The sequence below is a fragment of the Oreochromis niloticus genome, linkage group LG4 (assembly GCF_001858045.2).
Source record: "Oreochromis niloticus isolate F11D_XX linkage group LG4, O_niloticus_UMD_NMBU, whole genome shotgun sequence".
Classification (NCBI taxonomy): domain Eukaryota; kingdom Metazoa; phylum Chordata; class Actinopteri; order Cichliformes; family Cichlidae; genus Oreochromis; species Oreochromis niloticus.
Genome location: NC_031969.2, coordinates 15,313,781 through 15,329,880, shown reverse-complemented (window position 1 = coordinate 15,329,880; position 16,100 = coordinate 15,313,781). Strand labels below are relative to the sequence as shown.

The 16,100-nt window shown below is 38.9% G+C and overlaps 4 protein-coding genes, 1 long non-coding RNA gene and 1 gene segment (V, D, J or C); 1 reads left to right on the top strand and 5 right to left on the bottom strand.

The window, feature by feature from the left end:
• The window catches only part of LOC100709195 (uncharacterized), a 1,346,887-nt gene that overhangs the window by 571,306 nt on the left and 759,481 nt on the right, over nt 1-16,100 (bottom strand). The gene's annotated exons all lie outside the window — the stretch shown is intronic.
• The window catches only part of LOC112846698 (uncharacterized), a 961,229-nt gene that overhangs the window by 352,402 nt on the left and 592,727 nt on the right, over nt 1-16,100 (top strand). The window lies entirely within an intron of this gene.
• LOC102076453 (Ig heavy chain Mem5) overlaps nt 1-16,100 on the bottom strand; it is a 900,359-nt gene that overhangs the window by 324,164 nt on the left and 560,095 nt on the right. The window lies entirely within an intron of this gene.
• LOC106096470 (immunoglobulin mu heavy chain) overlaps nt 1-16,100 on the bottom strand; it is a 1,110,954-nt gene that overhangs the window by 542,774 nt on the left and 552,080 nt on the right. The gene's annotated exons all lie outside the window — the stretch shown is intronic.
• Nucleotides 1,073-1,935, bottom strand: LOC112846685 (Ig heavy chain V region 914-like). The segment is given in 2 exon segments: nt 1,073-1,651; nt 1,739-1,935. Coding segments are annotated over 2 exon segments (360 nt in total).
• Nucleotides 10,431-12,773, bottom strand: LOC102082239 (uncharacterized). Of its 2 annotated transcripts, XM_025906595.1 has the most exons (4): nt 12,214-12,773; nt 11,972-12,080; nt 11,298-11,627; nt 10,431-11,044 (listed from the first exon to the last, which is right to left on the bottom strand). In XM_025906595.1, exons 2-4 carry the CDS (start codon nt 12,015-12,017, stop codon nt 10,689-10,691), a joined length of 732 nt encoding a protein of 243 aa, XP_025762380.1. In that variant the 5' UTR covers nt 12,018-12,080; nt 12,214-12,773; the 3' UTR covers nt 10,431-10,688. The 2 variants fall into 2 exon arrangements, with proteins under 2 accessions (XP_025762380.1, XP_013120722.1); XM_013265268.3 differs by having other exon boundaries at nt 11,972-12,772.

Genomic DNA, 16,100 nt, shown 5'->3' with positions numbered 1-16,100 from the left:
ATTGTTAGAAGGTGTAGTGTAGTGGTCTACATGGTCCCTGGCTTGTGCCCAAGAAGGGAAAAATTACCTGGAAGTCCTGTTAGAATCAGCCAAATCAAATATTCAGAGCTATTTCTCATGGTGAACAGCTGAAGGTACCTTTATTCCTCTCCCTGCATTAAAAACACTGCTGTAAATTGATCCTCATATTTATCATAAAACTATGTGTGTTTATTTTATACAGCATTTAAAGATCACTGGATTTGTCAGAACACTGTAATGGATTATAAATTTAGTGTTTGTGTGGTTCACACCTTTAATAATGGAATCACCTTCCATTATCAAAAGTACATTTTCTCTCAGCTAATTCAGGTCCTCATGGAACTACAGAAGACCTGAATGGTGGAGAAGCTCACGGCTCTCCAACGGGAGATTGAGAGACCAGTGTCGCACTGTTAGAACAGCTTTGAAATTCACATGAGTTGTTCGCACTAAAGTATAAACCACCATCACTTCATGCGGCTACCACTTAGGTGCCAGCTGTGGTGTCAAGGCTGGAGCTGAACAAAAACACCCTGATAACAGACTGTGCTTAGACTGTTCCTCCCCTATGCAAGGCCACCTGGGTTGGCTGTAAGACTGTTTACTTAACCTGGTAGGGCGAAGGACACTGTCTCAGCTGAACTCTGGACACACACACACACACATACACTGATACACACTAATCCCCCCTCCCTTTCCAAACGCCTTCGATGCTTGTCCCCACCCGGGGAAGATGGCGGTCAAATGGACCAGCGCAGACATGCTACAGGACCGGATGCTCTGTCTACACCGGCTTTCTCTTACCCTTTACCCGCCTCTGTTGCTTGTCTTGTGTTTCTATGGTGTATTGACAGTCATGTGCTTTTTGTGCTGAGGTGTTTTTTTCTGTTATCAAACTGTTCTGCCATTAGGAGCTCAGTCTGAGTGTGGAGTTTTTTTTCTCCTCCTCTCACCTCATGTTATGTATTTTCGTTGTTTTTTTCCTATCAGCCTACCTCTCTGACATGTCTTCCCAATGTGTTGTTTGTGTAAGTTTGGTCAGAAGATTCCTTTGTAAGTGCGCCATTAGCGTGCTGCCTGCTGTAACCCTAATTTCCTTCGGGATTAATAAAGTATTCTGATTCTGATTCTGATTTAGGTGAGAGAAATGTAATGAACTTCTCAGAAAAGTGCAATAGAGACTTTACAGCAGGATTAGTTTTAATTCTATTAGTATTAGTATGGATAATGTTTTCATTATACTGCAAATATGATGCAAGATAAACGTATCATGATGAGGACTGTAGGATTTTGTACAGCTGCTTAAACAACTTCAGTCACTGTGGATTTCGAGCACAATAATAAACAGCAGAATCTTCAGTCTTCAGACTGCTCATCTGCAGATACAGCTGCTGTTTGCTGTTGTCCTTGGAGATGGTAAACCAGCCTTGAACTGACTGAGAATAGGAAGTGCTGCCATCACTCCAGTATAGGTAAGCAATCCACTCCAGTTGTTTTCCAGGAGCCTGTCTGACCCAGACCAGGCTGTAGTCTCCAAAGGTATATCCAGATGCTGTACAGGTCAGTCTGTGGGATTCTCCTGGTCTTTTAACTGCTGGTTCAGATTGTGTCAGAGTCTGACCATCAACACCTGTCAACCGAAATAAAAAGGACATCATGACAAAGAAAGTACTATCATGAATTAAAGAAATATAAGAGCATCAGCAAAAAGTTTCACCTGCCCAGCAGACAGTTAAAAGTAGCAGTGCTGTCCAGTAGTCCATCTTGTATAACTCTTTCTGCCCACTATGCTGTCATATTCTAAGCAGTCAGACAAATAAATGTAGAAGACAGTGGAACATTTGCATTGACTCCTCCTTAAAAGCAGGAAAAAACTAGTAAGTCATTAACAATTCGTTTTAACCTAAAATGAACTGTTGTATTGTGAAGTTACAAAAACTTCAGTGTGAAACCAGTAGTTTTTAGTGGTTCCAAATTTTAAAAAAAAACAACATTTCTATCTGCTGTAATGTGTTTGACTTTCAGGTATGAAGTGCTGCTGAAGACGTCTTTAGTTCTGACAAAACTGCTTTGAGAAGATCCAACAGCTGGAAGTGATTCTTTCAAGTTCTCAACTCAAGTGTATTTATAAATTACACAAAACAACTCATGTTAACCAACGTGCTCTGTGAAATATAAAATGGATAAAAAACATAAGGGAATGCATAATTAAAAGTAAAATACATGTCAATAGGTGCTAAACATATAGTGGCAATAAAGCCACAAAAGAGACGGTGAGCAATTAGGACAGTCTCAAATACCAATGAAAAAATGTTTCGTAAGTCTAGTTTTAAAAGATTCATTGGAGGGAGTAGATTTGACAGTGAGGGGAATGCTGTTCCACCTGTATCCATTCAAAAAACTTTCCTGGCCTCGGCCATACACTGGATTTTTTCTGTTGTAGCAAACACAGATATAATATTTTGGGGTCTTTTCAACATTTTATTTAATTCCACAAACTTCTGTTAGAGCACATGCATTTATTATGGTTGATATTTGTTTTTTAAATCATTGTTATTTTGATGTGATAAAGATTTTTTGCTGTAATTTTTGGGTTTGTAAAGCACTTTATAAATAAGGACTCTCTAGATAAGTGTTCATTTGAGTCAGATGACAGGTGATTCACCAGAGCTGGAGTCAGAAACTCTTTCCTCCTCTGATTTGAGTGTACGTTGCAGCATCCAAACAGTTTAGTGGATGCACATTAGAACACAAACATAAGTGAGTTTCTTCATCTTGGGAGATGATAAGATAGCCTTGGGCTCTAAGGGCTCTAGATTTCATCAGTCTAATTTAACTTTACAAGGAGCCTGTATGACCTAGACCAAACTGGAGCTGCTGGATGTGAATCCAAAGGCTTCTTTTTTCTCCTCTAATTTTCCATTTCCCTCATTTTTTTAAGGACACAACTCATACCATCCTGAATAGTTGTGTGTGTCTGAGAAAAAAAGAGTAGAGAATTTACCATAACCAGAAAAGAAGAGGATGTCTCATTACCAACACATATGATGTCTGAAACATGATATTATTTATTTACTTATTATGTTTTAGATTGATTCAAGCCCAGTGATGAAAAAATGCAGGGAAGCACCACTTTTTCATTTGCATATTTTTTAAATAACTTATATTTACATATAATATTATATGTTCTTTTTGACCAGAGAAAGTGCTTTTATTTTAATGGCATGCTTGTGTTTTTATTTAACGTGACCATGTAGATGATTAGCTTATTAAACCTTTTTTTTCTTTTCAATTATAAAGCTATGTTTAATAGAATATAGTTTATTTTCATGGAAACTGAAAACAGAGTATTTTAATTTTTGCCACTAAATATATTATTTTATTATCAGCACAGACCAATGACTTTTGATAAATTGGTGTAACAAAATGTAAACAAAAACAAAATAAAGGAAGACAAATGCCAGCTCCTCTCGTGTTCTGGTTGTTTTGCTGAAATCTAACGAAATTTAAACCAATCGAATCGCCACTAAGTAATCTTTAAATTACAGCTTTTAGTTCAAAAGCTTTAATGTTATGAATACAATTTTTATAATTCTCCATATGAACTTTTACTTTTAATGGGGACAGAAATACATGATATTATAAAATCTTTAAGGACAAAATATGTTCATTTTACCTTTATAATTTTGAAGTTTTTAATATTTCATGTGGAAATTTAAAGAAACTGCATAAGGGGTTAGGGAGCTTTATAAAGCAGTAAACATTACCATACAATTATTAGTTTAGGATTGTGTCATTTAAAGTGATTACTGCATTTTGTAAAATTTCCTAACAAATTCACTGTGAGTTTTGAACACAGCATTCAAACAGTCTTATTGTCTGTAAAAAAAAGGTTGCTATCTGGTGTCGTGTCTTAAAATGACATGTTTATAAACCTGCCTTGAAACGACTTAGTAATTAGTGAGAGTACCATCTGCTTTTACTACAGTCAGTAATCAGGAACGATTTACTAAAGTGTTTTAGTGTTTAGGCAAATGCTGCTTGACAAATAGTAAATCTGGAAGAGGTGGCCTTGAAAATGAACTTTTTTCGTCCCAGTCCAGAGTTTTCTGTGGCCTCTTAAATAAAACCACATTTGACACGTGCCATTCACTGTCTCTGGAGAAAGACTATTTAAATCAGAATGAACATTTACAAGTGAACCCAAGCAGAAACCTTCTTAGCATGAACACTGACTATAAAAACTCCACACAAGTATGTTTTTTATTTTTTGTTTGATTTGAATTCATTTAAAAATACTAGATTTCCTAGGTCTTTGAAGGCATTGCTAAAATGTCTCTTTCAGTGATATTCTATAAACTGTATTAGATTGGCACATGATGTTTTCAGAAAAGAGGAAAACTTTGTGTATCTCTTTTTCTTCTGTTTTAAAATAAGATCCATAAGAAGATTCTTTGGCTGTACAGTGTCCTAAAATAAAATGGGGGAACTAAATATTAGACTCCCTACTGAATTTGTAGCCTTGCTCACTTACAAAGAAATGAAATCTTTTTTTTTTTTCTGGTAGTTTCATTTTAATGGAGGAAGAGAGAATAAACTGATTTACATGTCACTGAGTGAAATAAGTATTTGATCCTCAAACAAAACTTAAGTTAGCAGTTTGTGACGAAACCCGTCACAAACGTTTGCAAGCAGAGCGGTAAGACATTTCTTGTAGTTGATAAGCAGGTTTGCGCTCATCTCAGGAGGGATTTTGGTCCACTCCTCTTTGCAGAACCTCTTTAAATCCTTTAGGTCTTTTGGTTGCTGCTGAGGAACTTGAATTTTAAACCCCCTCCACAAATTTCCTATAGCTCTGGAAACTGACTTGGCCACTGCATGACCTTTAAATGCTTCTTAAGCTATTCCTTTGTTACCTCAGCACTATGAGTCAATGCCATGCTGAAAGACTCTTCCACAACCAATCTTAAGTGTTCTGGCTGAGGCAGTTCTCATCCAAGACCTTACAGTACATGACCTCCATCCCTTGGCCCCTCAGTGTGGGGGGTGACTTGAGTGGCTAATAAATGATTGCTAGCAGATATTTGGAACGTGTGAAAAATCTTTAATAATACACAGTTACTATTGTATTTCTATTTTATTATGTCTCCAACAGACTCCTCTAATTCATACTGTAGTCATTCATATTCACATTTATTGTGTGTAGTTGTGTGTCTCTGCTTGCTGAGTATTTGTGCAGGTCTCTCAGTGGTTTGTATCACTGTGCGGTGACGTGCACAGTAATAAACAGCTGTGTCCTCAGGCTGCAGATTCTGTCCTGTTAATGTGACTGTTTGACCAGAATAGTCTCTGCTGATGCTGAATTTGTTTTTTAAAGCATCATTTTTGTTAATGCCCCCACCAGTCCAAATAAGGTTAATCCATTCCAGTGGATTTCCTTCACGCTGTCTGACCCAACCTCTTCCATAGTTAGTTACAGACAAACCAGAGCCCTGACATGTGATGGTCAAAGACTGTCCAGGCTGCACGATTCTTGAGTCTGGTTGGATGAGATCAATACTGTACACACCTGTGGAAACAGAAATCAACATTATTACCATCATTTATCTGACTCTTCAGTGTTTATTAGAGTGAATCCACTAAATGCTCCTCACAGGATCCAGCAGCCAGCAGCAGTATCAGAGTGAACATGATTGATGTTGAAGCTGAAATGATGTGAGCTCATTGGTCCTCTCACTGAAACACAGAAGCACCACTCCCTTTTAAGTAACTTTTTCATTTGCATATTTTTAAATAAATTAAATTTAAATATAATTTTATTTGATCTTTTTGACCAGACTGCATAGTAAAGTGTGTTTTTTTTGTTTTCTTTAATGACTCAATAATGAATTATTTACAGGTTCAACTAAACATTTTTGACTGTTGCTGAGTATTTGTGCAGGTCTGACTGACAGCAGGTGTCAGCTTAATAAACCTGAAGTCCTGTTTTGTTTTAAATTAATTTGACAAATTTGTCAAATCAAATTTGTATTTATTTCCAAACTGAATACAGCATGATAGAGCATTTTAAATAATATTTTCACTGCCACTGATTTTTTTTTTCAATATAGAGCGGTGCTGAGCAGGATCAATGTCCACAAGGCTGCAGGTCCTGATGCCATCCCCGGGCGTGTTCTCAGAGCGTGTTCTGGGGAGCTTGCAGGAGTCCTGACAGACATATTCAACCTGTCCTTGGCCCACGCTGTGGTACCGGCCTGCTTCAAAACCACCTCCATCGTCCCGATACCCAAAAACTCCAACCCATCTAGCCTCAATGACTACCGCCCAGTAGCACTCACCCCCATCATCACTAAGTGCTTAGAGCAGCTGGTCTTAGCACACTTCAAATCCTGTCTCCCCCCCACCCTGGACCCCCACCAATTTGCATACCGCCAGAACAGGAGCACAGAGGATGCAGTCTCCATCGCACTGCACTCTGTCCTCTCACACCTGGACAACAACAACACCTACGCCAGAATGCTGTTTTTAGACTTCAGTTCAGCATTCAATACAATCCACCCCTCACAACTCATCAGGAAACTGACAGACCTGGGCATCAGTTCCCTCATCTGCAAATGGTTACTGGACTTCCTGACCAACCGCCCTCAACATGTCCGACTGGATAACCGCTGCTCATCAACAATCACAATGAACACCGGTGTACCACAAGGCTGTGTGATGAGCCCTTTCCTCTACTCCCTCTTCACCCACGACTGCAGACCTGCTGATGGTTCTAACACCATCATTAAGTTTGCAGATGACACCACGGTGATTGGCCTCATCAGCGACAACGATGAGACCGCCTACAGGGAGGAGGTGGATCATCTGGCTGAGTGGTGCGACACAAACAACCTGCTGCTTAACACCGAGAAGACTAAGGAGCTCATCGTGGACTACAGGAGGAATGCTGACCCACATCCACCCATCCACATTAAGGGGACGGCTGTGGAGCGTGTGAGCAGCTTCAAGTTCCTGGGAGTCCACATCTCCGAGGATCTCACCTGGACGACCAACTGCTCCAAGCTGGTCAAGAAGGCTCACCAGCGCCTCTTCTTCTTGAGGACTCTGAGGAAGAACCACCTGTCCTCAGACATCCTGGTGAACTTCTACCGCTGCACCATCGAGAGCATCCTGACCAACTGTATAACAGTCTGGTACGGGAACTGCTCTGCCTCGGACCGGAAGGCGTTGCAGAGGGTCGTGAAAACTGCCCAGCGCATCGCCGGAGCACCACTTCCTGCCATAAAGGACATCTACAGGAAGCGGTGTCTGAAAAGGGCTGGGAAAATCATCAGAGACCCCAGTCACCCATCACATGGACTCTTCACCCTCCTGCCCTCTGGGAGGCGCTACAGGAGCCTCCGGACTAAGACCACCAGGTACCGGAACAGCTTCTTCCCCACAGCTGTCAGACTCCTGAACTCTGCCTCCTGACATCTGACCCACGTTAAACTCATGGACTGAACATACACACACCCACAACCACTAGCACTTTATCACTATCACAATTATCCACATATCTCACTTATCTTAACTGCACTACTGTATAGTTCTGTGTAGATAATCATTCTGTACATACGATAATTTTTAATCCTACAACTGTTTATAACTTGCATACTTCACATTTCTGTATAACTGTATATCTCAGATTTCTGTATAGTTTTTATTTCATATTTATATCCTGTTCATAGCCTGTACATAGCTTGTACTCACTACAGCCTGTACATACTTATAGTTATAGAATATTCATAACATACTTCACACCGTGTACATTATAACATACCATAATAGACCCATTTCTGTAATATACTTACACATCTATATTATTGCTAATATATATTGTAATATACCTATATCACGGCTAAAGCACTTCTGGATGGATGCAAACTGCATTTCGTTGCCCTGTACCTGTGACATGTGCAATGACAATAAAGTTGAATTCTATTCTATTCTATTCTATTCTAAAAGAACTGCAATATGAAAAACTATCTTAACAAAAAATAAAATAAATATTTATTTCAGTACTAACACATCTACTGATTCTTCTGCTATGTGTTGAATGGCTCCAGTGAAGTAAGGATCTTTTCCAGAACAGCTAAAAACAGGCACAGAGTTTAGTTGATGATGTATAAGCAGCACCCAAAGTTCAGTTTTGCTTCCTCCTCTGAAAACCAAATGTAGTTTCTTGAAATGACAAAAACATACAAATAATTTGCACTTTTGGTCTTGAAAAATAGCAGCAATGCTAAAGGTACTAGTTGGTAGAATGGGTAGGACTGTCCATATTGATGTACCCAGATAAAGGATTGAGACTTACATTGTTGTTCAGTCTTTCTTATTTTTAAGATGTTTGTATTTGTGAGAAAATGAAAATAAAGATTTAACATGAATAGCTAATAAATATTCCATAAAATGAACGTTGAGTTAATTGCAAAGTCTCAGAAGCATAAGAAAGTAAAGTTGATCACTTTGTCCTTCTAACTTTTTTTTAAGTGAAATTTACACGATGAACCACAACTCTGCTGATCTTGCCCTTTTTGAAAAGAAGATACTTGACAGCACCTGCCCTCTAGTGGTCTGATGGGAGCAGCAACTTTAATGTCTGTTCTAAAATATGCATATTTCTGTCAGTGATACTTTGACTATTATTAGCCAGCAAAATGTTTTACATGTAGTTATTGTCATGAATAATATTGTCATATTAGTAACCCTCTACAGTCCTTTTTCAGGTTTCTGTTTGACTTAGACAAGAGGATTTACTGACTGTGAATCTGTGGGATTCTCTAGATCTTTTATTCACAGGTTCAAACTCACAGTCTGACTGTCAGGACTTGTTAAATATAATAAAACTGTCATTTACAATAAATTAGTAATAAAAAGATCAGGCATAACAATGTAACCACAGACAAGTGAAGTGAATAAATAGAATGGCACCTTTGTGAGACATATTAGGGAGCAAGTAAACGTTTGGCTGTCTGCTTTGATGTTTTAGAAGGAGGACAAATGGGATTTGAGAAGTTTGATATGTACCAAAATGTGATGGCAAGATGAATTTGCTCCCCCGGTCTGGCTTCAGGGTTGGACACCCGTAACACTGGTCCTGAGATTTCATTTTATCCACAGAGGCTGGATATTACAGCAACTCGCATTCCCACTCTGACTTGTTTCCAGTGAACTTTGCCAGTTCAACCCCCACTGTTTGTCAGGGCTGGTGTGGAATGAATGGACTCGTATGCAGAGCTCCTTTGAAGAAAATAGTGGATTTATTTATAATCAGTATATGGTGAGTAAACGATGACTAGACAGTCCTTAGCTTTAAAGTAAGCTTTTAAATAGTAAACACGTCCAAGCTGTACTACCGAGTTTCACACAATGATCCAGCGCTGACTGAAGCCCGACCACACCATTAAGTAGACAGCCCCAAAGATAGTTAGCCACAGCTGGTGTTGTGGATTTTATTATGACATATATACCTGTATACACTAGACATGTAATCATAGTTAATCTTAGAAATTGTGTGTAATCATATATACTCATATATACTATGCATACTCACAATGAAGTGTTTATATAGTGGAGTCACTGTGCATTTAACCTGCGTGTTCAAATCACAGGACCCATATATTTAGGTTAAATATATTTACCATTGTATTAAAGAACAACCTTAACCACAGGCTGCTAAAATCCTCTTCAGCGGTGACATTGTCTTTTTTAAGTGACGCTTCAAGTTATTCATCTACACATAAACCAAAGAGTCTCCATGCAACATCTATTTCAAACAGACATCAGATATATCAACTGTTAAGGGTCCGATATTGAGGACGAGAGTAAAACAACGATGGTCCAGAAGAGCTTGATCAAAACAATTGATTTTAATGAATACATGCAGCGTGGGGAGATGTAAACTGCAAAACATCAGTTGTAAATCTCCGCCCAAAATACACTTCAGATTGCTTTTATAACATCAGGGTATTATAACGCCCCCTCTTGCGTTTACAAGCACATAATTTGCATCTTAAGAACATTATTTGCCTCTTTTACAGACAATGATCAATCTTAAGAGATAAATGCAGACACAGAAGTTCCCCTTTCTGGCATCCTCTTCCAAATATGGTGATGATCTCAGGCCTTTGAGGTCCCCATGGACTTGTCCTCCTTCTGTCACCTGTTGTCAAGTAAACTCTAGTGCAACATGTTGCTGAATACACTCAGGCCTTTGCTCCGCTACTATTTTACTGTAACAATATACTCAGCATATAAGCTTTTAAGATTATAGATTTAACTCAATGATTTAAATTGGTTATAACTGCACCTGTAATAAAAATGTTAATATGTGATTATGATAACACCTGTAATACAAATTATAACATAATGCCAACAGCTTCAATAAATGCTTTGATGAAATGATAATTAATGCAACGATAAAGATGATGGTTATGAACAGTAGCAGTAAAATAATTTCTTTAATCGTACACAACTAAATGACACTGTGACTTAGGTTGAAAAACAACATGATGACAACAAAAGCATAGATTTTGTCTCACAGTGACTGACATCACAAGTGCACATGTATTCATAAACTCTCACAGACAAAGAATGACACAAGTACGAAATATCACATTTAAAGCTTAGTAGTTATAGTCACATTCTTTAGAATTACCAATGCCACTGGACACTGATTTTTTAATATTTTCAGAACGGACATGGCAGGTGAACGTTTTGGTTGGATCTTTTTTGTACCAGTTTTCCTTAGTGGTAGTGTAAAAACTCATGCTTCGCCATTTCTGGTCATTTTTACTCTGCTGTGGACGGACGTTGGTGCCTGTAACATAACGGCCAGGATTTCTTCCATTACTCTCTGACCATTTGATTTTATACGCCTTTTTTACAGTACTGGTGACCAGACACACCAATGTGATTTCATCTTCAGGCTTATATGGGTCAGTGTGCAGCTGTGGGAGAATGTAGAGTGCCATTGTTGGCCCTGTCCCACCAGAAAGAGATATTCAATTAAACAGGGATATTACAATATAAGTTTTGACCTTATGCATTGACATTATGGTTACTTTTTAAATATACTACTAACACTTTCATGTCAATACATAAGAGCTGAAATAAACTACTAAAATAAATTATATATGACTTAAAATAAGGCTCACCTGGTTTTATGGTTATATCTTGTTTTATTACAGAAGGAAAGTGTTTTGTTTTTTTAAAGAAAAGTATCAGTTACTCACCTTCTGGGTTGTCTCTGTCAGGTTTATTCAAAGATGCATTTTGCCCTCCCTTTAACACACAAGTGAATTCAGTATCTGCATTCACATCACTGGAATTTACTGTGAGACGACTTTCTGCATTGTACACTTTCTTTCCATCCTTTCTTGATTCCGAAACTGTAGTCAAAACTTTAAACGGCAGATCTATTTTGCTGGTGATGTCTTTTCCGTTTTTCAGCCATTTGAGGTCATGTTTCTTTGGTACAAACTCTTTCACAACGCATTTGGTGATATTGGTGCCGTCAGAAGAGGGAATAACTGTTGTTTTAACAGGATTCTGCTCAAACCCCTCTGAAAAACAAAGATGGACACAAATGTATGGAAAACCATGGAAAAGTTTGAACACATCTTCTCATTATTATGTTTTTCTTTAATTACTACTTCTACATTGTATACACATACTGTAGACATCAAATATATGAAGCAAAATATATGGAATTATGTAGCGAAGAAAAAATCGATAAATAACTAAAAATATATTTAATATTTCAGATTCCTGAACGTAGCCACCCTTTGCTTTGAAAATTAAATCCTCTAGATTTAATTTTAATAGAGTTTATAGAAAATTATCCTAAACATGCATTAAAGAACATAAAAATAGTGTTTGTATTTATCTATTTAGTAAAAGACTTTACCTGCACAGCAGACAGTCAAAAGCAGCAGCACTGTCCTACAGAGCATCTTGTTTAACTGTGTGTGTGTTGGTCCACTATCTCTGGATAGTTAGCATTCAGATAAGTAGAGCTGAAAGAAAGAATATTTTCATTTGTATCCTTTGGCACAGTAATTCACTGCTGTGTCTTCAGTCTTCAAATTGTTCTTCTGTAGATAGACTTTACTGCAGAGCTCTTGATGGAAAGAAAGTGCGTTTATTTACAGTTAAAGTTAGTCCAGTAAACTGTTCCATGTGGTCTCCTCCAGTTCCCAGATAGTGCGTGTCAGTGTGTTTCTGTCCCCTTTCCAGAAATACTCCAGTGCTTCTGATCCACCTCTGCAAAATCGATTCCGTCCCTGTTCCTAGTGGAAACAAACAGCAAACAGTACGTCTCTCTTCTTGCAGGCGCACACTTTTCTCACAACACGATACTTGGGCTACTACCAGGCATAGACCAGCACTGACTGTCTTCTGACCACACCATTAAGTAGCTCTGCTCAAAATGTCGGATGATTGGAAGCATCTGGACGCCGAATCAGTTCCAGATGTGGTGGCTCCAGTGCTGAAGCGCTTCTGGGTCGGGTGTTGCCCGACTTCTGGAAGTGTGACTTCCATAAACAATATGCACAGGACAGCGAAGAAGGAAAAGGAGAGGAGAAAGTACACAAAAACAAAGACAGGCAGGTCGACTGGCCCGTCCGACCATGACAGTTGTAGTTCCACCTTTAACACAACTTGAAACAAAGAGAGCAACCAAGAGGACTGTTATCTTTCTGTAAACCATCCTGACAGTATGCCTGGTATCTCTGCAGAACTACTTTAAATACTTTCAATGTCCTTTCATTATGTTCCTCCCATCACAATCAAATTCTGCTTTTAAAATCAAATTTAAAACTGCCAACTTAGCATTACCACTACTACTGGTTTCAGATTTACATATTCACAAAAAACAAAAGACTTAAAAAAATAAATTATCTTCCAGAACTATGTTATTGAAAGATTTTGTTAAAATTGGACTAAATTTTGAAAAGTTTCTTCTTTTAACTTTTTGATACGACTAGTTGTTCTACTTTGTGATGTTGTACACTGATGCTTCAATTTGAAAAGACAAAGTTTCATATCAGTTTATTTTTAAAAATAAGCCAGAACCATGTGCAGTTTTTTTTATTAGACCTGTTTCATTTCCTGAGTTGTTATTTTCTGCTGTGACTAGATGGTTTTCAGTATGTTTGTGTCTGAAACCGCAGTTTAAATACTGAAGTATTTAATGCGTGAACCCAGTATCAGTGTAACATGAGTAATACATACATCAGTCCACTGTTTCTATTTCACGCTTTGTCCATCTAAATTGTGAGACAGTGTTAACACATTTACATGTAAATACATATTAGCCACATAGCTTAATAGTTTCTGGCAATTACGGACCCTGGAATGTACTTCACATGGTTTTTGCTTGCTACCGACTTCTTGGCTCTAAATATATTATCTCCCCCTGCTGGTAATGCTACTTCTGCGTGTGTCCATTTCATGTTTAGGAGAGGGAAACGTATTCTTTAAAGCACCATTTTTATAAATGTTTCTGTTAGATTTGTATTGTGATTGTCATTTATGCTTAGAAATATCTACTCATATATGCTTAGAAGTATATAATCATTTGTAGATTGAAAGAATGTCTCATCCTAGGAGGTCTGTAACAACTCTGTGTAGCATGAAGAGGGGAGTGCGTTCACTCCTCTTCAGAGTGTTCTGGCATAGATCACACACCTCCTAGGAGAGGTCGTATCTTCTCCTGCTGATATATGGTATAGCAAACACACGTATATCTGTTTGAGTGTAAGAGCCTTTTGTTCAGATGTACCGCTAGACTCCTGGCACCAGCTTTGGGGAGTCTTCCTGGGGTTACATCTTGACCCCATACACACATAGATACACACACACACACACACACACACTCAGGGTATTCTTTGTTCACATGCATACCTATATAAGATGTCATATGTTAATGAACCTATGCATATTCATGTAACCACAATAAAAGAGCAGTGTTACGGGAGAGCGGATGAGAGCAACTGGGGTCAAGCGAAGGAACGGCGCCTGTCCAGTTCTCTCCCGTGCACGTGAAACATAAAGAATGTTGCCTACTCGGGTCTTGCTTGTTGTGTGGTCACATTGCCTTCAACGTTCCAGCGAATAGGTTCAAGCTACAAACCTATCATTAATTGGTCCTTCGACGCCGGATCCCTGGAGTCGGCATTCACCGAGGAGAGAACCCTGACGTCAGCGAAACGTGAGAATTTGTCATTGGGCCGGTGGATTAGCTGTCTGTTTTCTCTCTTCGACGAATGACGATCGGCGGGATCCGAGGCTGATATTACACGCTAAGCAACACCGAGTAAGTTCAAAGAGAACGACTAAGAGATTACTGTAGCTGCGCGGGTTCACGCGAGCACGGCGCGGTCTGTGACACGGTTGTTGTTGTTGTTATCATGGGTTCCCGAGCAAGTAAGACTGCCTCGCAGGGAGACGACACATCGCGAGATATTTATATTCTCATACAAAACTGTGATTTTTGAGGGTAAATTGGTTGCTGTAAAATGTCTAGATTCAAATGTTAGAAGTTTTCAGGAAAACAGCAGCCTCGAAGAGCGTGTGGAGAAGGCCAGCCCACATCAGCAGCAGTTAAGCTATGCTCTGGTGAATGGCTTCCCCCACCCCTTGCTGACACAAAATGTTTAGATGATTCTTTAGATTGCCCTGATCAACAACAGCCTGTGCTCCAGACCATTACTTTAACCAGTTGTTAACAGTAATCTGCATTAAGCTTAAGGTTGCTCAAATTCAGTACAATGACATATGAGATGCAGTAAAATAGGCAAATATTTTACCTAATTACATGCATAGAGGCACTTGACCTGTTTGAAAACTGTCATCCTAATATGAGCCATTGTTGAGATATAGAGCACACCTATGAAAACAACTATTATGCTGAACCCTGTGTGAAACAGCTGAAAACTACATGATGGAGAAGCTGAGTTGAATATGAAAGTGTAAGTCTTTGCCACTGTGGGCAAAGCACACAACCACTGTGTGAGGTTGTGTTGCTGTCTCTTCTGAGCTGATGAGCAAGCTACACATTATCAGATCAGGAGCTGCTGAGAACTCATCAAAGAAAGGGGAAGAGAACTATGATAACTCGAGTATGTAGCGTATCCGTGAGTTCAGCTTCTTCTTTCAGATGCGCAGCAGTTCTCCTGGATCTTGACCCATGTGTGTAGAGTGTTTATAGCATCAGCATCATGTTTCTGTTTATTTGTTTTGTTGGGTTGAAAACTAACTAAATAAACTTGTGATCATACTTATGGATCACCATGGCACATATCATCAGCCATATGGTTTATTTATGCAGATGAAAAAAGTGAGTGTGAATGTGCCTGACGTCGCAGTGTGTGTGTGTGCTGTGTAAAAGTAATTGTCACAAATTGTGAGAGCGGTGATTCTGCAGGTCACCAGCTAGTGTAAAGAAAAAAAAGAGTAAAAAAGAGAAAGAATTTACATTATAGATGAAAATAATCATAGGAAAAAGGTTTTGTGTTTATCAGCCAAGAACAACTACAATCTCATTTTCTGCTTTTAAGAAAGGAGAGATGTGTGTCGGTTAAGCAGTGATGATAATAATGGAAATGTCTTAGTTTTGTCACTTTCAGAAGAAAAGCAGACCTGGATCAGTTTTCCCATATGCAGCAGTCGGAATAAAGTTATAGTTTGACATCATTGGAAACATTCAGGCCAATTTCTGCAATTTCTGGCTAACTTATTTACAGCACCATGTGTCCCTCAACCTCGCAAGTGAGCTCTCACTCCTCCCTGAAGACAAGGAATGCAGCTCCAAAGAGCAATAACATGGCAGATAAAGAGACAGCAGCAAAGTCCTGAGCAAAGAGACCCAGCAAGCAGCAGCAGTGTGGACAAACAGCAGTGGAGAAGAAGAGCAAACCATCATCCTGACTGGATGAATGACACTGTGTTTCCAACAAGCTGCAAAGTCACTGTGCTTGTGAAAAGGACGTTTGAGGAGAACTGAGGAGACTGTTGGAGGTTGACATTTGCCA

Excerpts from the sequence above, each read along its gene's own strand:
- LOC102082239 (XM_025906595.1), bottom strand. The coding sequence starts at position 12,017 with ATGCTCTGTAGGACAGTGCTGCTGCTTTTGACTGTCTGCTGTGCAG. Across the intron at positions 11,628-11,971 it reads TTTGACTGTCTGCTGTGCAG|AGGGGTTTGAGCAGAATCCT; the intron begins GTAAAGTCTTTT and ends TTTGTTTTTCAG. Across the intron at positions 11,045-11,297 it reads TGACAGAGACAACCCAGAAG|GGCCAACAATGGCACTCTAC; the intron begins GTGAGTAACTGA and ends CTGGTGGGACAG.